General features: G+C 41.3%; 1 protein-coding gene across 1 annotated transcript in view; it reads right to left on the reverse strand.

The window, feature by feature from the left end:
* The window catches only part of ELMO1 (engulfment and cell motility 1), a gene marked incomplete at its 5' end in the record, with an annotated part of 264,986 nt that overhangs the window by 228,981 nt on the left and 10,726 nt on the right, over positions 1-25,279 (reverse strand). Inside the window, 3 exons of the mRNA XM_084280366.1 lie at positions 8,613-8,663; positions 21,350-21,422; positions 22,548-22,588. Coding sequence (XP_084136492.1) covers positions 8,613-8,663; positions 21,350-21,422; positions 22,548-22,588 — 165 coding nt within the window. The remainder of the gene's footprint in view (positions 1-8,612; positions 8,664-21,349; positions 21,423-22,547; positions 22,589-25,279) is intronic.

The following is a 25,279-nucleotide window of genomic DNA, read 5'->3' on the forward strand; positions in this document are numbered from 1 at the left end:
TTTAGTCCTGAGTTTTCCCATGCTTTAAGTAACGGGCAGTGCAGCCACAGCAGTTACCTTATCTATAAAAAGGCAGAATTTTGTAATTCAAAACATCTCTCTGCCTCCCTAATTTACCTACTCTATCAATAGGTTGGCATTGTAATGGGGAAACAATGGCTTATACAGTCTCACTGTAATGGCAACATCTGTCCAAATGGTACTAAAAGAATATTTTCTCAAATTCAAAACATCCAGCAGGGCAAATCATTTGCCAAAGACCATGGAAGGAATAAAAATAGATCCCACTAACTTTCAGGCTAATCATGGAATACTCCTTCCAACCCTTTCCCTTTGTCAGGGAGGAAGGAAGTTTTGCTACAGAAGTTCAGAGCAACCACCATTATTACCTGAAACAGAAGTTCAACAGCCATCTCCTACCATACCAAACAACCTCCTTCACTGCACTGTTTCTACTCAGGAGTCCCCACTGTAAGAACTCAGTAAGACTCCAAGATGCAAAGCACCCTCAAAACAATGGTCTTTCTCAAAACACATGCAGCATCTGAATTTCTGCCTACCTCAGGAAAAAAAAAAAATCTGCAGTACCACCATGGCAGCTGCATTCCCCTGACTGTGGGAACATATTCATTACTTTGCTCAAATTTAACCTTAAGCTCATTAAGATCTGTGCTTCTTCCACCTGGAATAGCTGTGGGAAGTTACCACCCCCACTACCTGCCTACTGACACATACAGTCCTTCCAGCTTCCCATTTGAAGTATGTCCCCTGAAAGCTCCTGGACTCAGTGAATATGAAACAAATAGGAAAGATGAACAAACTACCTGCCTCAGTGTGACTGACAACCAGTAAGTCAGAGTGAGCAAAGAGATGGGGACTGTAATTACCTTCATAGCACAGCAGCATGAAAGGACATGAAAGTAGAGCCAGGATAACATCCTCCTCCAAACCCCTTCACATCACACCTTGCCAACACCTCATCTTTGCACAGATTAACAGCCTATTAAAGCCCAAATTCCTTCTTCCTGTTGAGAAGAGATTCCTGCCCCCAGCTTAAGCATCTGGGGCTGATGAACTGCTGCGGCCATCCCAGTTAGTCTTCCATTACACATGAATTGATACCAAGCACGGAAAGAGCTAAGCCTACATCTCACCAAAACTGAGAGCATCAGTACAGGGACATACATGCATTAGCAGTTCACCTTCACTGCAGAACAGCAACTAAACTATCAACAGATACACCTTCATCCTGTTTCCTCTGAAGCCTGTAAAAGCTTTGAAATTCACCACACTAAAACCAAAATATAATCTTAGATCAGAGACAGCTTGGTCCCCTCTACAGAGCGCAAAAACTTATGAAGCAGTGTCTCTGATACAAAAGGTTCGGTCCTGTTTTAAGCAAACAAAAGAGAGCTTACTAACATCACAGGTTCTGACTATGCCAATACTAATGTCCCATCAGCCACGTTTCTACACAGCTGTACTTTTCTTGCATTAACCAAGTTCTTCAAGACAACTGTATCCAAAAAGCCTTACTCCTACTATGGGAAAAGAACTGATAATGGCAGAAGTGATCTTGATTAAAGGAGGAAACAAATACTTGTCTCAGCAAGAGTGCTGGTACATGTCTCACTGGAAACCTGGCCAAAAAGTAATGTTGGCTGTTGTCATCACAACTGCCTGATGGGTGAAAATATTGTTTCAGTGAATACCATGCAATTCTCGCAAGACTCCTAGTTCTTGTTGCCATAGCACTCATATGTGCTTATGGAATGTACAACTCACTTATGCCTGCATTAAAAAATGAAACCCAGATGAAATATGCTCCGAGTGCTTACCAGGGAGCTATTTTAATGATTTACAATCCATCTAGGGGATGGACAGAGAGCAAAGCTCATTAAAGTGACAGTGGGGCTAGCTGCCACGACTCTGTTCTTACTGAAGTATCATTCAGGTAAGAATAAATAAATATATAAAGTCTGCCCAACTGAGAACCGTTATGAGGGAATTAACAGAAACATGGATGGTCCAGTAAATGAAAGACAGCATTAACTGCTCTCCTGGTTAGAAAGGAAGGAAGACAGGAATCCTGTGAAATGTTTGTCTGTCAAGAGGCATAAGCTGCATGCCTAGTCTTAAACGACTTACTCCAAGGACAGCCAGAAAGGTTGCCCTTAGGGAGCAGCAGTGCTTAAAAGGAGCTGCTTGATGAGATTGTCAGCTTAAAAAGAAAACTAATGACCTAAATCCAAGATGTGACTTGGTTAGAGACTCAAATAGCCTTTTGGAGGTTAGGAAACCCAAGATCATCCTAACAAGGGATTCTATTGATCAAATTATCATTTCTTTGCCACCGAATACTTTGTGCAAACTTTGAAAGCAACTTATTACCCAGACACACAGAGGGTTTCTGTACAGAATACAAAATACAGTGAGCCAAGGCAGGAGGGAAAACACAGATACCAAATGCAACCACTACCAAATACTAATGTGCTACAGAAGAAATTGAGACCACTGATTTAAATTGCTGTTTTGCTATTATGTAATCAGGTTGTTTCTTTATCATTTATAAAAAAAAAAAAACAAATAAACTACGATTATTTTGTTCTTCCTTGTAGATAAGCGAGTCACATTCTTCAACTTCCCACTAGAAAAACGGCACACAGACATCACTAACTACCAAACACAGTTTGGCACGAACCAAACAGGTGCATTTCTGTGATTTACTTTAAATCACTCAGCGTTGAAACACCACGGTGGTTTAAACCGCTGCCTTTTCCCGGCTCGTTACTGCCTCTTCACCTCCAACTGCAAATACGTCAGGAAACAATGAAGGAGCAGAGACGTTACATAATCATCATTATACACAAACCAGATTCAACAGACCCAGCAAGGCTGACTAGCATCTCTGATGCCATGCAAGCAACCTGATTACCATTTTAACTAGTAAAGACATTCCTTGTTAGCATTTTTACCTTAATACTCAAGCACAACTTCCACATCTAAAGATGTAGAATGTCTCTACATCTGTACAAACCTAATGCACAGAGCAGTCCTATGCTACCACTACACACAATTAAGGAGGCAAGCAAGAGAGAAACAGGGTCTAGAGTTGTGTACTAAATCACTGACAAAAGCATTACAGATGCATAGGCATATGTATTCTGTAAATAAGTTTATGCAATCAGTTGCTGCTTATGAATGTTTGAGGAGCAATTTTTCCTCTTGCTGCATTTTAAATGATCCTTTTTGCTTACTATTCAAAATACGCCTTTGGAAACCTGAAAACATGAGATTAAACCTTTATCTGTACAAAGACGACAACCAACTCCATTTCCAAAGTTTTCCTCTTGTACTATGAGCAGGCAAATATAAAAGCAGCTTATTGACTTCTGTGCTCAGTGCTCCTGGTATTGGGTTCAGTAGTAACTAATTCACCATTACACGATGAACATAATCACAATCATAGGCTAGACCTGCAAATATTCATACACTTACTGAACTTCAAGAACATTAAGTCAGTGGAGCGCATATTAAAGCAACTGTAGATCAAAGATTACGGAGCAGATCCTCAAACTTTTATTCAGGGATAGAGGATTCAGAAATATAAGCAGAAATAGGTTAAAACACCCTCTTCACTTCCTTGTTTTAGTAGATTACATGTAAATAAAAACTCAAGCTGCTCACATCTGTAAAAGCTCTCAGGGAGAACAGGACAATGACTATTCATGAGCACACCTATTTACATGATTGCTCATGGTAGAAATGCTAATACTTCTGCCTACAAACAACTTACAGGTTTGATAACCCAACCAAGCTCCAGCCAGGGGATCAAAGAAAAACATGTATGGAAGCAAAACGATCAGGTACTGTGAATACCACATTACAAGGAGCTACACGTTGACTCCAATTTTAAGCAGTATACCTCATGAGCAAGCATGTTTTTAAGTGCCCAAGAAGCTACTTTCAAATGAACATCGAGGGCTGCATAAATCACTTCTGTTTGAAAACGATTAAAGAGGGCACTTCCTTCAGTTGAATTTTCCCAGCATTTTAGCATCCTTTCAAAACAATTAGTCTTTTGAACGAGGATCTGCAAGATCCAACCAAAGGAATCCTGCCATTGCACATACTAAGAGGTGGGACCCTGCTTGCTGCGTTGCAGGGCACAACTGTCCTTCTGGAAGCGTCTCACACTGGCGAGCAATTACAGCTCATTTAAACACCTACCCACCATCTACTGGAATATGGGTATCACAAAATAGACAATAGCAATCTGGCACTTCGGCTGCCACATATGTTCAAACACAAAGAAACGTTGCGTAAGAAACTTCTGATGAGTCCCTTCAGAAATGCAAATGGACAAAGGGGGAAAACAGGTCATGGAGAACTGCAGAAACACACAACAGCCCGAAGAATTGTTAAGAAAGATGATAGGAGAGGATAAAAATAAATAAGAAAGATGATATAGGAACAAAGATAATATGAGAGAAATTCAATCTGTACTCAAGTTACCTAGGAAACAGAGTGTCTGTGTGGCGAGTGGTTTATAGAGGGGGGGAAAAAATAGCATTGTTTAGAAAAAAACAGCCTTTCAGAGAATAGCACAAACTTAGCAAACAGACCTATGGAAACAAAGAGGCAGTTCAAACTCCCACCGGGCCTAACGACTGGTGCGCACAAAGTTTTAACTCCAAGAAGTTTAAAATAGACACGGTGTAAATCTCGGAAGGGAAGCCTCCATAATGGGTTTAGCAGCCCACCGGAACTGCAGTTTTGCCCTCTCAATATTAGCAATGATTTTCAGAAAAAGACCCCCTACATACACACCCCAAAGAATCCTGAGATTAAAGGAGAGACAGCATTCAACGCTTAGATTTGGGGAGCTGGATTTCAGATCCTAATTTTAAAAAAGCCAAATGTTGTTCTAATACTTCTAGATAACAGTACCTTTTTTCCCCTCCCTCCTTTCAGTCCTCAAGGGTACCTCCATCAGGGACATGAGCAACTTGCAATTTGAGGCTAATCACAACAGAACCCACAAAGATCATACCTCATCCTCTTCTCACCCAATTTTCAGTGACTCACAGCCTGCAACTGTGAATGGGCACAGCCAGACTACTGGCTGTCATGGTAATAAGTTGCATGAAAATTAAGAACTAAAAAAGTATTTTAAGTTCATGCAGCTTCCAGAACTGGTCAAAATGATTCCTCTCAACTCTTCAAGGTAAAAAAAGCTTCCTCAGAAGGCTTTTGAAGTTCAGGACTTTTTTTTTTTTTCTTCCCCCCCAAGGGTCAGGAAATAGGCAACTCAGTCCTCTCTGGAAATACACAGACACATCCCAGACACTGAATAATCTCCATGTGTCTTGTCTTAATTTCTCTCAATTTTCCTCTCCTTCTCTCCTTCCTCCTCCTTTCAAAAAGCATTTTTGGGTTGAGTTTTTTTTTTGGTTTGTTCCATTGTTTTGGTGTGTTTTTGTTTGGTGGGGTTGGTTTTTTGGTGGGGTGGTCTGTGTTTGATTTTTGGGGGGGTTGTTTGGTTTTTGGGGGGTTTGTTTTTTGGTTTTGTGTTGGGTTTTTTGTTTGATTTGATTTTTAGGTTTTGGTTTTTTGTTATGGGGGAAAGGGAAGATAGTTCCAGCTTTATACTGATATCAGAGAGAAAAAAAAGGAGGTAAAAATTCAGAATCATAATAGTGAAAAATATTTCCCACCCAGCTATAGCAGATAGGAAACCATCTTTTCCATTTTACGGGAGTAAATCATGCAGTCTGTTCTTCACATTATCTCCTCCAACTACTGCTATTCTCATATAGAATATCAGAGGAAAAATGGAAACAGATGGCATGTTAGCTTTTCAGGGTAAATGACAAGCACTGTGTGGGTCACCAATCTAAAGACCACAGCTTGGAAGTCTTTAATCTATTTTAGGTACCTCTGTGATGACCACTTAGTACCTTAAAAGCAAAGATACTATTGTAGGGTGGAAACATGCAGAGCTTCATTTTATGTCTATTTTTAAGAATATAAATACTCTGTAATCTGACAAAAAAAAACAATCCAGGCCTTCAAAACCTCCTTCCAAGCCACCTCCCTGATTCTGGGAAAAAGTTAACAAAAACTTATTTAAAACATCAAAAAAAATTAGAAATAAATACTGGTTTGGGGATAAATATAAATACTGAAGACCTGAAAGTAGATGGGCCTTCTGTCTAGCGACAGGCTGGCTGAGTCACTCCTAACTGCAGGCCAGGGCCAGAGTGGTCTGTAACTTGGTAGGTAAGGACCCCTGCCTTGGTTGGCTGACCCTAAGACAAATCACCAAAGAAAGAGAACAAGCAGGAGAGAGCCTTAGGCAAACCCCCACCTTCCTGGCCACAGGCATTAGCAGCAAGTGTTGTAAATCCCAAATTTGTCTTTTGCATTTCGGTGGTTCAGCCCCAACCAGTGAGTGGCTGAGCACCACATGCTGCTCACTCGCCCCAGGAGGAGAAAGAGACAGAGCCTCCATGGGTTAGGATAAGAACAGTTTACTGACAAAAAGCACTGTGAACATAAAACAATAACAGCCAATTACACTCACACCTGGTGATAACACAGAGCACCTTACCAACCTGAGGATTACAGAGTGCTGCCCAATGGCAAGGACTGACCCAGGACAACCCAGACAACTCAGACTGTCCTGGAGGCACCAAAGTCCCGCCCCTCCCCAACCAGCCCCTTTTATGGGGAAGTGCTGTCGGGTGGTGTAGAGAACAGCCCAGGCTAAGTCAGCTCACCTGGGCTGCCTGCTTGGGAAGGTTGACTCTGGCCTGGCCAGAACCAGGACATGCATTCATACGTCACATTGTGATCGCTTGTGCAGTTGGAAAAGAGAGAGGCAGACATTACCACAGATGATTCTCACCACAGCCCCTCTTCAGTTTTGCATGGTGCAACTGGTTGTGGATTTTGAGACAGGGAAGGATTCCATGAGTCATCTCATGCTGTCACTCCAATGCCGTGGTTACACAGAAGAATGATGCAGTGTGTTTGGACCACATTGGTTCTTGATGAACCACAGATGTTGTTTGGATTTCACAAGATCCCCAGCCTGGGCAGTAGACAGCCCTTTTCCAGTGGAGTAGATATTTGCTCTTATAGAGTCCCAAAGGTCAGCAGAAGCTGGTGCTGTGTGTTTCTGAGTAAGTTCCACCAAATGGGGTTTACTCCACCATCAAGTGGTTTCCCTGTACAAGGCTGTTCTGATGATATGCAAGACAGTCTAGAGTCACTTGGATTCTAACAGAGCCTTGATCTCAAACTTTTGTTTACTCTTATGACTGTAAAGCTCTGGATATAATGACTGCTGAAAAAGGTGATGAAGGATAATGGAAATCCCTTGTCTTTGCCCAGCTGGCTGCTGCTTAGAAGTGCTTTCTGTTAAGAAGATTAATATACTCTTGTAGATTAATATGCTCCTGTAGATTAATATTGCAGTCACTTATTAAAGAGTTTGAAGCATGTATATGCTCCCATGTTGGCTCCTTTAATTTCCACTTATACACAAACTTGCACACAAATCCAGCCACCTCTTAAGTCCAGTATATGCCATCATCAGGTTAAGCAGGCTGGGGAGGAGTGGATGCCTGGAGAGCCTGGAAAGTTATAACAATATACACTTTGCTGGTATTTTTCCCTCTGAGCCTAGGGCCCACTAGCTGAAAAGAGATCCATCCAAAAAACATACCAATAATACCTGCATGACTCCTAGACAGAAGGTTTCTCACTTTATAGCAGTGAACGACCCCACTCTTAACAGGCTCAACAGAAGCCAAAAGTTAAACCCCCACAGCTCTGTCTTGACCAGTTCAAATGAGTTGCAGTACAGAGTGGCAGAGTCTGGCCACGAGAATGCTTTGAATCCACAGAAGTTGGAACACTGGCTGTCATGAGAGGTAAACCATTTTAATAGCACACTATGTTTGTCGGCAAGGAAATGAGATTGCCACTACCTTAGACATACATCTTCTGGGACTAATAGTGGCTTTCAGCATGTGGCAACTGTACTGCTCAACTCAGCAGGAAAACAGGCCATTACAAGGCAACCAGCTTCTCTGCAATGCTTTTTGAGGAGCTGGCAAGGAATTGGTGTTTAAAAAAAAAACCCAAAACCAGTAACATCTCAATATTACAGTTGCTACATACTCAATAGAAACCCAGAAGGCAGAAAAGCCTGGACCTGATCTGCCTGACAGAGCTCTCCATGATTCAACTCCCAGCCTTGTCTCTTGGCCCTGATCTCTGGGGCAGAAACAAAGCATTTTGAGGGAGGATGAAATGCCAGCAGAGGCATCTTCAACATGAAATCTGTTCCCAGTGGGAGAGACAGAACACCCCCAGTTGTGCCAACCTTATCAGCAAGTGTCACTTGGAGATAACCCCATAACTCAAAAGGAAAAAAAAAAGAAAACATGTACAGTCATCTTGAGACCACATCACCATACTCCTTTGCAGGGAAATTGTGAGATACAGTGTGGCTAGAGCTTAAAAATACATACAGCAGTTCACAAAGATTTACTAATCAAAACTTCACTTTAAAGGGAGAGAAGAACAGAACAGTAACTCACTGGCGATGTTGTTAATCGAAGGATGGCTCCATTTTTTATTTCATTGCGATTCTGAAAGAGAAAAATCGAAAAGGTTTTAAGACTCACATAAAAAGATGAGAGGTGTGTTGAGCAGAACGTTACACTAAACCAGCAACAGTCCTTTCCTCATCTGAGTGCTAAAGCTCCCTTCTTTCATAGACAAGCTGACATCTATACAGTATTTTCCCACCAAGGTATACTGACCTTAGCTTCAAGAAATATAGGTGGCTGTTCACATGGTATTTAACAAATCTGAACCCTTTCAAGAATGACTTCATGTTTTTCAAAGTTTAGCTTCCACTGGCAACTTCTAAACATTTCTTTCAAATATACTGTCCACAGTGTCTGGCTCTGGTATCACACTGCATAGTTGAGGAGTTCGTAAGTTTGCTGAAACCTGTCATTAAACATCTGCAGGATTTAAAAGTTATCCCACTGGCTCTCCATTTTCTATAACAAGAACATGCTGACTTAAACCACTGGAACCAACCCGCTGAGCTCGGCCACCACGACTTTGCATTCTCCTTCAAAGTTAAAAAAATAAAATAAAAAAAACATAAAGCATTGCTGTTAGCAGTAAGCAAAGTTCAAACAGGCCGTAAGTCGTTCTCCTTACCCAGCTGGCAGAAAGAGGCAGCATTAACCATTTTCTTTTGGTTAAGCTGACATAAATTGTTCAATTAAACTAAAGCTATGGGTAGATAAAAAAGCTGCATACAGACAGTGAGTTTACAGTATCTTCACAACTCTGCGGTCAGTGCATGGTCTTCTGCCGCGGTAAGTCCAGGGAAGCCCGCCCCTCTTAAAAGCTACCTTCCCTTCAGCACGGGTTAGGAGGATACAGCACCCAGCAATGTGAACATGCTAGCAACAGGTACTGACTGCACAGCACGAGGCACAGTCACAACTTGCTTCGCAGTTCGATAGCTTGTTCGTCAGCTCTTGCCCTAATTCATCAGGGGAATCCCCAACAGTATGAGAGAGAAGAGCTAATTTTGTTCTAAAGACCACATTGCAGGCTTTCTGCAGACTGATGGTTAGTAAAAAAAAAAAATAAAAAGAAAAAAAGGTGTATTTCTTCTCAGCCAATTCATCTTGAATTCATTTCATCCTTCTTGCTCCTATTCTGATACATCTCAGATCTAAAAATGCGAAAAACAGGACAAATCTTGCCTGAAACCAGGTCACATAGTTCCAAAAAGCTCCAGAATATTGTCTCTTTCTCCACACCCAAGTGCTCAGTGGGACTGGTTCTAGCTACACACAAGATCATCCTCTGCCCACAAACACTTCTCCACTCTAACTGATAGAATTAAAGTGCCAGACAACACAGGGAGTACAAGGGAGGAAAGCATCTCTGCTTACATACGGGTAGACTCATCTCAGCCATTAGCAGTCTTCTACTGCCAAAACAACCCCAGGGGGGCCAGCCAGAAAATACTTAGGGGCAAAAAAGGGTGAGTAGCTAATACAGGGTGACTCCCCATAGGGCTAATGAAGCGCCAGATTTTCTCCTCTTGTAGTAAACCAGCACCACTCAGCTACGTCTCATCACATCTAAGGAATCTGTATGAAGTGGCAATCGCCCGTCTGTGTGGTTTCATCTAAATCAGTGCTGAAACAAAACTCACTTTGCAAACAGTTGTGGTGGCTTTAACTGTTACCACCTCTCACTCCTGCAACTGAGTAAAAGTAATTGCTTTAGGGCAGACGGTCAGTTTAGGCTAAATCTGCCTCCATGAACAGCTTAGGCTAAGGCGCTTGATCTCAGCTGCCTTAGGCCAGAGTGAGTGCACACACACATACACCCCAGCTTGACTTGGAAGGCAGCAAAACCCAGCATGCAACAATATTAAAACCAGGGAATCAGACAACAATGAAACAACTAAAACCACACCAATCACATTCAGAAGAGTAAGTTCACTGATATCTTTATGAAAATATTTGAGCTAAGTAAACAGACTGCTCTTAAACATAAGAGCACCCACACAAGCTTTTTTTTTTCAGCATCATAACTTTGAGCTCAATTAGAAAAGGAAACATGAGAAACTAACAAATCTGACCAAATCATATGTACAAATTAGTTTGTGGTTTAAACAAGCTAAGTCACTTCATCTGGGCCACAATAAGCATCTCTGCAAACACTCTTGGTCCCCTACAAACACGAGGTACAAGGCTTTGTGTGAGAAGGCTACACAACGGTATCGCTACACAACGGTATCAGAAGGTCCAAGGAGTTCAATGAACAGCAGAGCACTACTGCAAGGCAGGGTGCAGTCAGGGTGCCTCTCTCTTCACCCTCCTGCCTGCCTGCTCCCTTTTCTACCGTGCACCAGCTCTGACACTGGGCAGACCTGTTTGAGGGGTTCAAGTGAAGAATCTGACTGATCTGGCAGGAAAGAGAGGGGAGTTTTCTGTCAGGTTAATAAACAGGAACAAGCTCTGCAAGGGTTCAGCACCAATACTAACACTCAGGAAAGATGGTGGAACCAAATCTTTGGGAAGGGGTGATGGAAAAGCAAACAAGGGAAGCATGAAGAAGAATTTTACCTCCTCTTTTTGGGAGCAGCAAGCTGTCAAACACATCCTGACTTAAATTAATTTGCAGTTGCTTCAGGCTGAAGCCATGCTCCACAGTTGGTTCAGTTACAGCAGTTTTGTCACAAGCTGAAACCCTTAATAAACTTGGCTTAACCTGATGTATTCTCTACAGTGCCATGAGTGCAGGTTAAAAGATAAACCTCTAATTACGAAAGAACACTTAGATATCACACAGACTAAATCTACAACCAATCCAGCAAGAGAAAAAAATATCTTCCTAAAAATACACTCTTTCTTTACAGTCAGAGGAACTTAAAAACAAGTGGAAAAAGGGAAGCCGATAGCCTGGTTGAAGTTCAGCTACCATATACGGATACACAAAAGTATTACTCTTCAGAGTGACTGTATGTCAGCAGGTTATTTATAAAATAGCAGAGGAACAGAACAGACCGGGTACATAAAAACATCACTGTTTATTTATCTGAAGCACCAAAGCTTGTAGACTCAAAGTTGCGATGCCTGTTGGAGCCCACAGCACACGAAGCATGAAGACCCTTCTCTTGTCATGCCTGGCTCACAGCAAAGTGCATAAGTCTGCCTTGTACTGTAAATTCAGTCACTCTTCGCACTAGAGACAGAGAGCTCATCTTTAACTCCTCATTTAGAGAAAAGCTTAAGGACAACTGCCCAAGCCTTCTCTCAGGAAGTATTCAAGGCATCAAGCCTCTAACACAGCAGGCTAGCCAGAACTTGGAAAGGGTTAGCCGTTCCCCAATCAAAAATCCAATTTTGTTTATCCATTCTAAATAATGACTTAAGCGCCCACCAAGCAACAGCGTGTAAGCGCGCCATTAAGCCAAGAGGATTTCCTGCATTAACTGCGCGAGGTACTAGTCGGCATGCCAGTTAATTTCAATTGCAACATTTACACGCAGTTAATCTGCTTAGTATTAGGGACAGCATCCCGTGGATTTCTTTTCCAGGATAACAGAACATCTTTCCAACACAGCAGCTTGGCTTTGGCAATCATACTCATAAGCACCAATGCTGTTCAGGACAGGGTGCACCACGACCAAAGACCTCTTCCAAGACATTTCCAATCCTTTTCTTATATCAAGTCAGTAGGTATCGTTCACGCTGTTTATCTATATTAGGGAAGCTTATTGGACAGAAAGGGAACTAGGGAAAGAGCACTATCCAAAGTGCCCCTAAAAGAACCTCCATAACAATGAAATAGTTTTGTTATAAATGTTACCTAGAACTAAGCAGTTATATTATGGATGTAAATAAACCACATTTGCAGCATTGTGTCTCACAAGAGTCTACACTCACTAGATTAATTCATTCTGATTGAGTAGCTGGTATTTTCAAGCATCATGCTGCTGCATGACACTTTCCCAGCTGAGTTTGCAATCAGACAGACAAGTACTGTCATAAAAATGCATTACAAACAGTGCAGAAGAAAGCAGAGGATACCTGGACAGTTCACCTCGTGTTCAAGACTTGGGGCCCCTCTGTCTTCCAACTCCACCAGCTGGAGAAACATGAACCTATGTTACCTGCCACCAGATTTCTGACCCTTTAGAGAGGCTGCTTTCCTTGAAACACAGGCAGGAGACTTGCATAGACTTGCATCTGAAAAAGCAAGCCTCAAGCATTAACACAGTCCACCAAACCATGGAGAGGGAACAAAGGTATGCAAACTCACTTTCAAAGGAATCCTATAAAAACACTCAAGCCGTCTATTCAGAGTTCTGCTGGTGATATGCTTTGGAAAATTTATCAAGCAAAATGGAAGTTTATTTTGCTATGTATTTGCCTTATCATTTTAATAATCTGTTATACCCAGCAAAATGCCTCAAGATTCAGCTCACTGTAACTGGTTGGAATGGAATGTTTTCTTAACATATTTGAGGAAGACCTAGAAGCGTTGGTTCCCATGGTTATAGCTTACTCAGCACTATTCTTTAATCTTGACCAAACAGCTTCCCTCAGACTTCTCTAACTGGGCAACAGAATAGCAGCCAAGAAATCTTCACATGTTTATATCATTAAGTATTAGATTCTTCCCTATTTCCATACTACTATTATTTCACTGGAGCATCTCTCCTATGAAGACAGGCTGAGAGAGTTGGGGTTGTTCAGCCTGGAGAAGAGAAGACTATGGGGGGACCTTATAGCAGCCTTCCAGTATCTGAAGGGGCCTACAGGAAAGCTGGGGACGGGACTTTTTAGAAGGGTATGTAATGATAAGGACAATGGGGAATGGTTTTAAATTGGAAGGGGATAGATTTAGATTGGATATTAGGAAGAAATTCTTCACTATGAGGGTGGTAAAGCACCAGAACAGCTTGCCCAGGGAAGTGGTGGCTGCCCCCTCCCTGGAGGGTGTTCAAGGCCAGGCTGGATGGGGCGTTGGGCAATCAGGTCTAGTGAGAGGTGCCCCTGCCCACGGCAGTAGGGGTGGAATTTGATGATCTTTAAGGTCCCTTCGAACCCTAACCATTCTAGGATTCTGTGATTCATTACACCTTTGTCCAAATGGACACAATCAGAGCTATGAAATACACTTCAAGTTAGTGACTCCACAATGTTTTCATGAAGATGACTTTGGGCAAGCAGTAAATAGGGAAAAAGTGATACTTAATTGAGTTTGTTTCTAAATCAATCACTTAGGAAAGAAAAATGAAGTCCTTGTTGGCAGATCTCCCTTCAAGTGCTGATTAAATTTGCTGGCTGCTGTAGCACACATCAGGTGTCATTAGCAGCGGCACTGTGAACTAGACAGAGGACATCACTTTGCCACACTACTTCATGCACTTACATGCAAGGGCACTGCATGCAGTCCTGATCTTCACATCTTCAGGGGGACATGGTAGCATCAGGGAAGATGCAGAGGATGGAGAGTGAAATGCTTAGTGAGCTTGAGCAGCTGCCTCATAAGGTAAGGTATCCTCAGTTTGGAGGGACAAAGGCCAGAGGAGGGAAAGTAGTGAACAAGGTGAATGCACTACTGCTTTTAACAAATCCGCAGCATGAGAACTATGGGGTCACTTGACCAAAGCAGTAAGAGATCACTTCAAAGCAGAGGAACAATGTACCTCTTCATTCAGCAGGCAGTGAACTTCTTGAGCTTCCTGTCACAAGAGGTTGTGAAAGCAGGGAGTATCATTAGGTTCAAGACATGAAAAAATTTCACGGTCCTTATATAGATACTACATGGATTAAGTGTAGATGTAGCCTCTGCTGTGGTTTTGCTACACCTGTGGTATTACAAATGCAAATACTGACGCAGCAGGACAGGACTGAAAGCCACCATCAGACAGCAACCCTGAATAGCATTTCCTACTATTACAGCTGCAGATAGACTATGAGGTTAGGATACTGCATTCAGCTGATTTGGTAAGAAATTTTTAAAGTTCATTTTTAGTCACCAAAATCTTTAAGATAAGAGTTTAAGAGATACAGGCAATTATCAACATTGTAGTACTTGGTATGACAGGACTGTACTGTTTTAGAAGAAATAACAAGGCAATTAATCCTATGATAAAATTCCTTTCTGGGAAGCTGCTGGAACCAGGGAGAATGTCTTGTAGAAGTGTTTCACATTAGAATTTGATGACAGCATTTTCCTTAAAAAAATTAATTGTTGTCAGTTTGGCTGAAGTTTCTGAAATGAGCAGGTTTTCTGCATTATTCACCCTTATTCAAGGATTACATAAGCTTATAAATAAACCAAGTTATACTAGCAGTGTGGATTCAGGGTATACCTAACCCAGTGCAACTCTACAGCCCACAGGAGGCAAAATTCCACACACATCCTTCCAGCATGTAGGGTCCCAACTCTAGCCCTACATCAGAGTTACAGACACGCAGCAGGACTGTCAACCACCTGAGCTACCTCTTCTTCTCTGCTTCATTTACAAAAAAGAAGAAAAAAAATCTAGACTTTTTTTCCTGTCAAATCCATTACTTGAACCAATTCAGCTTCCCCCAGTACAGTCACTAGGATGCTAGAGAAGTGATGGGAATGAATCAAAGGAGAGAAAAAAGAAAGCTCAACTACGTTTTCCTCCATCAACCCACAGTTATGCCAGCTCAAATGCCATTGAAACCACATTCTAAGGACTTTTTGTAAGACCTTTTTCTAAGTATTTTGCACTATTCACTCACCTTTAGGTGGAGTGATCCTCAAGGACAACATGATCAGGTACCACAGGTATTACACTGTGGGCAGACATCCTTCTGACACATTCAAAGAAGTCACACAAGTTACTTTTAACCTGGATCAGTTCTCCAATTCAAGCACACACAGAGTTGTATCAGTAACAGGGGGGTGGGCAGATATCAGAGGATGGTGGGGGATGGGGCTGCTTGTTAGCTTGGAACATTAAGAGCTGCACCCTGCAATGTAAACATCAGGAAGTGACAGACTTAGCTGGGCTCATACTATTGTTGGTGAGATCACGTGGGGAAATGCAAACAGGGAACTGGTATGGACCCCAAAATAAAAGAACAAAAACAAATAAGGATTTTCAAATGGAAGTTGAACTGCATCAAAGTACCACCCAACACATTCACCCACAGCACCACTGAGGGGTCAGTGCAGCAGCAGTAGCTCCTTAAGCAGATGCTGCTATAAAGAGAAATAGCTGAAGAGCCAAGCCAAGACCGTGATCCACATCACTTTTGCCAAATTGATTTTGCCAAATTTTGCTACTAGTAAAGCAGAGTTTTGCCTTTCAGTCTCTTGCTCATTCTTACTACTGTTTTTATGTGGCATAAACGATTGTATAACTACTTGATGAGCCAACAAGGGAACTGAAAGCTGAAACCTGTATAGTTCTGGGGTTTGCCCGATTTGTTAGAAAAAAAGGCAAGAATAAACACCACAGTATAAGTGGGAAAGACAGCTAGCTCATTTTACAAGCACCTTCTTTCTTCTCTGAAGCCCATTCCTAGACACTATTCCAAAGGTCCTGCCCCACCACCCTTATATCAGATCAGGCAGACTTCTTAAGCAAATTTAATTAAAGCAGCACAAAGTTATTCCCCCCTCACCACCACCTCCAAAAATCATCCAAAAAATGCTATAGCCAGCAGAAATGAGGTGGCAGAATCTCATGGGGAAGGAAAGAATAAATCAGGACTGTCCCCTTTCTGCAGTGAGCTGTGACATCTGTTCATCACAGTTGTAATACTTGTTAGCATTCATCTAAACAGGTTGTTTTTTAAATATGAAGGCAATTTAAAGAGCATTTTTCTGTCAGCCAAGTTCTTAAGCAGAACTGCTTACTATCAGTTAAACCCAAAAAATTGTACTGTGCTTGTGGTATACCACAGCTATCTTCAAGTGCTCCAGCAGAAAGACAAACCTTTTCAGAGCCCTTTCTCTCTAATGATTACTTACAAGGCACAATTACAAACTAAATTCAAGAAAATAAATATTTATACAACTCTCTTAAAAAATACTTAATCTACTTCATCAGCCTTGACATGAAACAAAGGAACTAAATAGAAGACACTGCCACACCAAATATCTATAAAGGAGGCAAGTAGAACAATTAAGCTGTTCATGCTGGGGCCAGAAAATATAGCAAGTTGAAAAGACTGAATCATCTTCTTTAGAAAATTTAGCATAAACCTAAAATCCTACAAAAACAATCTTAAATACTAGGAGTAATTTGCTAAGAGAAGGATAACTGCTGTTCATTAAGTCAGCCAGAACAAAGCAGGATCAAAAGTGATTTAGCATCCAGGTACTCAAGTTTTACTTCTGTTCACCTGAGACATACACAAATGTCCACTAGTTTATACTGGAGTCCATAGAGCAGCGTGACCAGTATCCATCAAACAGGCAGGAGCATGACCACGCTGTCTCCACATGCTGCCCTTACTAGTAGGAATTTCTGCAGGGCTGTGCAGAAGCCCCAATATTGTAAGAAATATGGGAAAATTAGGGAAATGCCACATGTTTTATCAGTGGCAGAGAAAAGGGAAAGTCAGGCATAGTTTGGTCCAGGTTAAATCCGGATGTGAATCTGCTATTTGTGTAGCACTGTTAACAAATGTATTATCAAGAGTAACACAAAATACCAAATGAGAGGAACAGATCCCTCAATACACTTCTCTTGTTCCCAGCCTTCATCCTACTTCTCATTCTCAGCTGCTCACGAAGTACAGGTCCTTCAGTGGATCAGGAGCCTTCATTATTGAGAACGTTTACTTCCAACTCACTGAAGTTCCATTAGGTCAGTGAAAACAGATGAATACTAAAAACCTGAAAGAAAAAAACACTCTCCAAAAAACTCCCCAGCCCTTCAAGTGTCTCATTTCTTGTCCTGTCATTTGCATACACTCCCACACAGGGAGCCCGTAATGGCGTGGTGGAATTTCACATGAATATACAATTACAGGTTGTATTCAGCAAAAAATAGGTCACAAGCAAAAGCACCTTTGAGAGAGAACAAGCACCAGGGACTCTACCCAGGTTCCCAGTTCAGGGAATGCAGGGGGACAGAAAGGCATGACCTGTCTGCAAACACAGCAAGTCGCTGCACAAGGACAACAAAAGCAAGGTGGGGGCAGCTCCCTTTGCAAAGCAGCACAAAAGTCTCTTGAAATTAATGGAGGGAACTCAGTGCCTGCTCTCCTCCACTTCATGCAGTAACACGTACAAACGAAAGGGAAATGCGGGAGTGGGGAATTCAGGAGAAACACGAGGAGTCTGCACAGGCATCAGATGTAAAAAACCTGAACACAATGGAATTGTGACAGAATAAAAATGGACTACAGTCAATAAGCAGATGAATTAAATGTCCTTTCATTTAAAAGATAACATAAAAAATGGCACTAGCATCATCGCTTCCTGCTGAGCTCAGGAAGCCCCCCAGCAGCATCCCTGATAGTTTCTCTGGTGAACAGTTAAGAGCTCATAATGACCCCTCCCAAACACAGAGCCCATGGTGGGCAGTGCAGACACACAAACGGATCCAGAGGAGCCAGACCATGTCTGCAGGGCCAAGAGGGAGCAGCAATAAAGGACCAGACATTTCCCCCTTGCCGCATGAGCCACTCGTGTGTCTGTTCCTGGGCTCCTAGAACAGCCCATAGATGAACCATGGACAGACATCTGAGCTGTGGTTTTCAGCCTAGGAACACACATAGCACACTGAATTTATACAGCCATTTTCTGCTCTTCATAGAGCATTTTCTGTTTTAAACCTGAGCTCGTCCAGGCTACAGAGTTCCTGTTTTATTATGCCTCATGTACCAAATATCTACTCAGTTATGACTGTGACAGAATAAAGCAACAGTGACTTTTTTTATTCTCTATTATATAGCATGCAGTGCAATGAGATCCTGATTGAGAAGTCATGTTAGATGTTTCACCTATCAAAGAAATGGCCCTATTTGATAAGAAAGACCAAAAAAGCCCCAGACACTCCCATTAATGTAATTAAAATAGAATACATTGTGATCAAAACAGTAGCCAGGTGAGCTCAGGGGCACAGATATAGCCAAGCAAGGACACCAGAGACAGCAGTCCAAACATCATCTGCTGTGATAAGCCCCTGACAGATTAAAGATTTGTTAGAAGACCACCTTTATCCTGTCTGAAGGAGCTACTGCTACTCTGTAGAGGCATTTTTCCAAATAATATAGCCAGGGAAAAAGAAGGAGAAAAAAAAAAAAAGAGACAGAACTGCTTGGGTGTTGGTTTTATTTATGTGTGATATAATCAGGAAATATAGGTCAGCTACAAAAGATAAAGAGTTCTGCATATGACAACCAAAACACAGATGTGCTGTTTGCCACCCAAAAGCAAAAACATAGTTGTAAGCCATGTGTTGACAGTCCCACATTTGTAACATTTTCACTTCAAAGTTTCTTGCTACTTTGTACAGGAATTCATTAATTGCTTTTCTTCCTGGTAACTTTAAACAAGGTGGTATTTTAAATAGGCACCTCTACCTGGAAGGCCATAAATCAGCGGTGACCCAGGGTCTGCAGAAACATGATCTACAGGTAATGTTTTCTGCATATGTAGAGGGATATAATTCATCTTCAAGAGGGGTGAAAAATATTTACTTCTTAGAAGCTGTCACCCTTGTGAAAGAGCCCTGCTCTTGTGCTAAGAGGCAGATTAAAGCAACAGGGACCTACAGGGACTTTAAAAATCAGTGTTGCAGCTCCATTGAAGTGCATGCATTTGTCCTCAGGCCTGGTGTTTTTCATGTGTTAATTCAGCACGAAACAATATCCTACCACACACAAATGAGGCAAAGCATGCAGAAGGGGTGACGGCCTATAGAAGCCTCTCTTTATCACCACTATCCAATAAGCAGGAATAAACAGTGAACAATATCTAATAAAAGTCACAGGCATCTGAGTAATACTGATGGCATTTAGAGCTCTTCTCTCTTATTTATGTGACTCAGAGTTCGACACTGCATATTTTCAGTAGGGAATAAACAAATGCAAAGTCCTCTCTACTGTATACTCCAAAACATTATAGAAGAGCATCATTTTCCACCCTTATTGCAAGTTAAAGGCAGCCAAATGCCATCAGACTTCCTTTTTATGCAGAACAGAAAACATTCCTCTGCTCAAAAGCTGCGGGATCCTACCCAAAGGTGGAGGAAAAGCCTGGAAGATTCATCCAGTTCCTTCAATAAGCCTGAGTACTGGCCTGATGCTGGCTTCTTGGAAACATTCACTGTACAAATCAGAATTTAAATGCCAAAGGGCGAGTTCAGTTGTGTCTGTCTTATCAGAAAATGTTGTGTCACAGAATTCAGGGCAATTAGTAAAACAGCTTCATTATTTAATTAGGGTGGAGGCAAACACTGCAGCCAATAATTACTTCAACAGTTTTCCTTGTGGCAGCCTTTGAAGTGTCTGTCAATTGAAACTTGAAAAGAAAGAAGATAAAACACACAAATGAAAAAGGGAAGGTCCCAAAACAAGCTGTGACACTTTGAGAAGGCTGCTGGGATGACAGTTAAATGAAAAACTGAAACTGGTTTCCAAAAAAAAAAAAAGAAACCACAAACCAAAAAAAACAAATCCCCACTGCAAAACCAAAACACCACAAACAAAAAGCAAAGAACAACCTTACCCCCCAAAAAACCCCTACAGCACGATCTTAAGGAAGAACTAATCTGTCTTTCCAAACTTAGCCTAACTGTTTAACTGTGCCTAATGCCTAAGTCACCCTCAGCCAAGAAATCAAGAGAACTACAGCAAGAGAAAAGTTAGTTCATGTCTCAGTTGTGTTTAACAGATTCTAAACAACCAAGACATCCTACCACTTCAGACTAAGTCAAACTAAACTGATAAAAAGGGTAAGCAAGAGGCCTCTATGCCTGTGCAGCTAAGCTCAGGTATATTTAGCTCAAAATCTACTGAGGTTAGGGAATCTGCATGGAGACTTCATGAGGTTTTGAACAGTGCTCTTTTCCTATTGTACTTCAGCAGCACTAATGTGCACACTCTTCCATGCAAATTAAAATTTTAGTATGTTTTTTGCAATTTCAGTTATTTCAGCAAGGCTAGGAATGAACACAGTAGTTCTACTCAGCCTCATTCAGAGGAGCATGTCCCATTTAAGTTAGACATTCTATTTTTACTATGGCTACAGCCATCTCATCAGTCTGCGCTGCAATCACCACACCACTTCATGAATCACCTATTGCCACACAATCTGGGGACCAAAAAAAATAAGGCCAAGTAACATACAGAACTGGAAAAGGACCAGACAGCAGGCAGGAGGGAGCAGCAAATACTACACAGCCACTGAAGCTTATTTCTTTCTATCTGATCAGCCACAGAAGGAAGTGACATGCACTGAAGGTCTCCTCAGACTTCAAAGAGCCCTTCGTGTTTTACATATCTCAATTTCCTGTACACCACTTGCCAGCAGAATACTAAACACGCCGAAGGGATCGGTGCTGAAGACACAAACTCAGACATGAAGGCCTTGGCACATTCAGATTCTACTTACCTTTCCAAACAGGAAAAAAATAACAGTGCAAAATCATTAAATCAGGTCTCCCCGTACCTACCCTCTCATTGAGTGTAATCTACATTTTAATATATTTTAATTTAAAATAAATCATCGTGGCAAGTGTTTTGACAGGCCATGGAAGAATAGTTATGAATGATTTACCTACCTTCTCAGTGATGTAGAAATTAGAGCTATCAGCATGCTGCAGTGCAAATTGATCGTGATTTGCAAGAGACCACCTTAGAAACATGAAAATAAATTAATCACAAAATGAAATCCTAAAAACTCAGAAGTAATTTTATTATGTTCAAACCCCAATTTTATGTAAAACCTTAATTTTACTATGTTCAAACAAGTGCCTGTCATTCCCATGTACTTCTCATACTTTTCAATATTTTTAAATGATGAGATTTTCCCATTGCATATCTGAAACAAAGCTCTAAACTCAACTATGGTTGAGAAAGAAATTACATAACAAATACCTTCCTTCCACAGCAAAGATTAAAAAAAAAGGGGGGGGGAGGAAGAGGGGAGAGGGAGGGAGAAGGGGAAGAGAGAAGGAGAAACTACTGTGTCTCTACAGTGACACTTCAGTGCTCCAAAAATAAGTCGATAATGATCTGATATTCATTCCAGATCTATAAAAAAATAGCAAGCATAATTTTTGCTTGCAGTAAGCAAGATCACTGAATCAGAACTCAAAAAAAAAAAAAATCACAGTACGAGGACTTTGTGCAAGCTTATACAATACCCAATGCATATAGTATTAAGTTGATATATTACATTATGCATAAAATACTACCTTTTAAACTCAGCAGACATTTGATGAATATAAACTAGCTTCTCCTGTGTGGTAGCACTTGCTTAAAACAGCATTTTTCCCCCCCTCAAATATTAACATACTAAACCTAGAGCAAGATCTTTCTCTTTGCAGAGTATTAGCACACATTGCAGGACTTATGATCAACATGTCAGTTTCATGTGAGCAGTCACACCAACTGGACCAGCTTACAGTAGTCACTGGAACCAGTGCTCAAAACTCAAAGGCACACTCAGTTCCTTAACTCATGAACTCCAGGGGCCATGAGCATAGAGTGAGTAAAATACATCTCTCAGCATCAGGGCAACAAGTCCAAATGAGAGCCACCCACATGAGGGAGATGCTTTGTTAGGAACCTCATTTTGCAAGTAACTGATGCAGAATATACTGCAAATTCAAAATGTGGAAAAACCCCCAAGATTTGAGAAACTAATGAGTATTCCTACAGGCTACCTAGATTTTCTTCAGAAGAAATTATCTCCTGGTTGGTTTAATAACTCGAGCAGCATAGTATGTCTAGTATGTATTATATGACAGAACTTACCCATCGCAGACTTCTTTTATTATTGAGGACAGCGGCTTTTTCTGGTTAAGGAAAAAAGAAAGACAGAAAAAAAATATATCACTGAATTGAAAAAAACCCCAAGTTCTTAAAATGTGATTCCAAACCCCACTAAATAAAAAGAGTTAATGTATTTAGTGGTATTTCATTCTTTGTTTAATAAGAAGCTTGTTAGGGCCCAAAAATTTTCTGCTGTTTTGATCTGATAATCTTTAAAGCCATCAATTCTATGCATACGCATGACATTATCAGTCCTTTTTGTCAACATTAACCCATACTGCACCAACTCAGCTTCTCAACAGAGAAATCAAAGGGTCTTTTGTGTATGCTGCATCTCATTACCCAACAGAAACAGAGGATTTAGATATCACCATGAGCATTTTCTAGAAATGACATCTGAAGCAAGAAGGCATTCAATATTTCCCAACCTCCTTTCGTCCCTTTCAGATAACTGCCATATGATGACAGTAATCCTCTCTCCTAAGTACACACATGCAGGTTCCCCTCTGATAAAACACCAGCTGGAAGGTGTCAAGATCCCAGATGTATCAGTTCTACTTTACTCTCTACATCTGCAAGCAGGAGCATTTGGACCAACTGAAAACAGCTCTGTTGTTTCAGGCACCAAAATAGAAGGAACAGTCTAGTCTGATGTTGCAACGCTCCAAACATTGTTATAAACACAGGTGCACACGCAACTGGTTTTGGAAGACTGCTGGTTATAAGAAAACGCATCTCTATAATCTGAAACAAAGTTGTGTGGCAAAACTAAACAAACCGTATTTCACTTCTGGGTGACTACTGAGCCTTTTTTCTTCAACACTGGGTGGCCACACATTTTCACACAGATTTGCTGCTTCATGCAACTTCCTCAAATCACCTAAACAGCACTGGAGCCTGTTACTCTCTACTTACGTCCAATAATCACAGTTCATTCAATTCTTAAAAAGCAAACAAAACAAAACCCCAAAACACCCACCATACAGCAACCCATAAACCAACACTGCTGCCAAAAAAAGTAGCCTCTTTTTAGTGTTTATGGAAAACTGATTCATCTAAAACTGTTCTCAGTAGCAAGGTAGATGATGAGGAGGGATAATTAGTTTTTTCTTAAAGTTGTTTTCTGAATTGCATCACTGTATAGACAACAAAAACAGAAACAGGAATCCCTTGTTAGATTCAGGGAAGGATTTGCTATTTCAACAGCCAAGTCAACTAAGCCAGTTTATAAACAGAGAAAAATATAACACAAGATCATTTTAATCAAGCATGAATGAAAGCATCTGCTGAAAGGATCCTGTGAGGCTCTGGCCATACCCTCTCAGTTCTTCATTTCCATCCTTCCTCTTTCACTGCCACTACTATTTTCACATGAACACCCAGATGAGTTGCATCAGGGAACTTGCTCAAACCAAAAACTGGCCCAGTAAAAAGGAAATAGTTTTCATCTGCATCCCCTCATCTGACTTGTTATGGGACTAAATGAGTAGCAAACACTGGAACATGGAGGATAAAGGCAAAAAGTGTGAAACTGCTCCCTTCTGCAGCAGCCCTTCTCCACAGCAGCTTTTCTCTGCTGTGCTGGCTCAGCTGTTTGCACAGCCATAGCCAGGCTATGAAGCAGATCAGGCAGATCACATGAGAAAGAAAAAGTGTGTTTTCTTCCCCACAATTTTTTAGCCTGATCAGTTCCCTCAGTCTGGATTACTGATTTATGCATGCCTACTTTGATCTGCTGTCCCCTTCCAGGAGGGACTGTGTAGCTCCTGCAATCCCATGAAAGCAATTCCTGATTCCAGTTACTCTCCTCCCTTTATCCTTCCATCCTTCAAAAACATGCCCCCCCTCTCCCCACCAAACCCCCAAAACCCCCACAACAAATAACCCCAACAAAACACACACAAAACCCCCCATGACAAAACCTCCCACCACTTTTCAGGAGGGAAGAGAGAGAAGCCAGGTTTGTCTGGAGCAGGATAATGCCAGTTTGCCATCCAGCACACATGCGCCAGCCTGCAGATGAGCTGCTGCCAAGCAGAGAGCACAGCTCTGTATGTCACCTCCCCTTTTGTGCTCAACATGCTACTGTGGGTCTCTCTCCTTTATTTCTCTATTTTGACAACATTTGTATAAGTGTTATTAATTTCTTTTACCAAGTTAATTGATATCAGCTATCAGACTGAATACATTAGAGAACAAAAGGAGTAACAGCCTGTCCTCCCCATTATTTCACATAGGAACTATAGCTTCCAATGGGAAGCTATAACAAAAAGACACTTTAACAACCCAACCTGACAGTAATGAACACTGGGAAGGTTGTATACAATTCCTTTCCAAATCATTATTTTGGTACTTCCAAGTCCTCTACACCATCATCAGCTTTCATGTCCTTTCTCAATCCTTCTCATCTCCCTCCTCCTTTTCCAATTCTGTATCACCTTTGCATTATTACATGACACTATTTAACATTAAAGACTTGGACAAAACAAAAAAAAAAACCCCGTAACAAAACAACTAGAATCTGTAAGGTATAGCTAGAAAAGATAAGACAAAATGGATCTTCAATAATAGAAGTTATTAATACAACCAGCCTTTCACGGTACAGCTTTGTCCTGCTGTGGCACTACTGCTACAGCACTGACGTGACTAAGTACATCTCAGTTACCAGCAACAGGATGGGAAAGAAAAAGAAAAAAAGCAGCAGAATTCTTCTG

The sequence above is a fragment of the Gallinula chloropus genome (assembly GCF_964237585.1).
Source record: "Gallinula chloropus genome assembly, chromosome: 2".
Taxonomy (NCBI): domain Eukaryota; kingdom Metazoa; phylum Chordata; class Aves; order Gruiformes; family Rallidae; genus Gallinula; species Gallinula chloropus.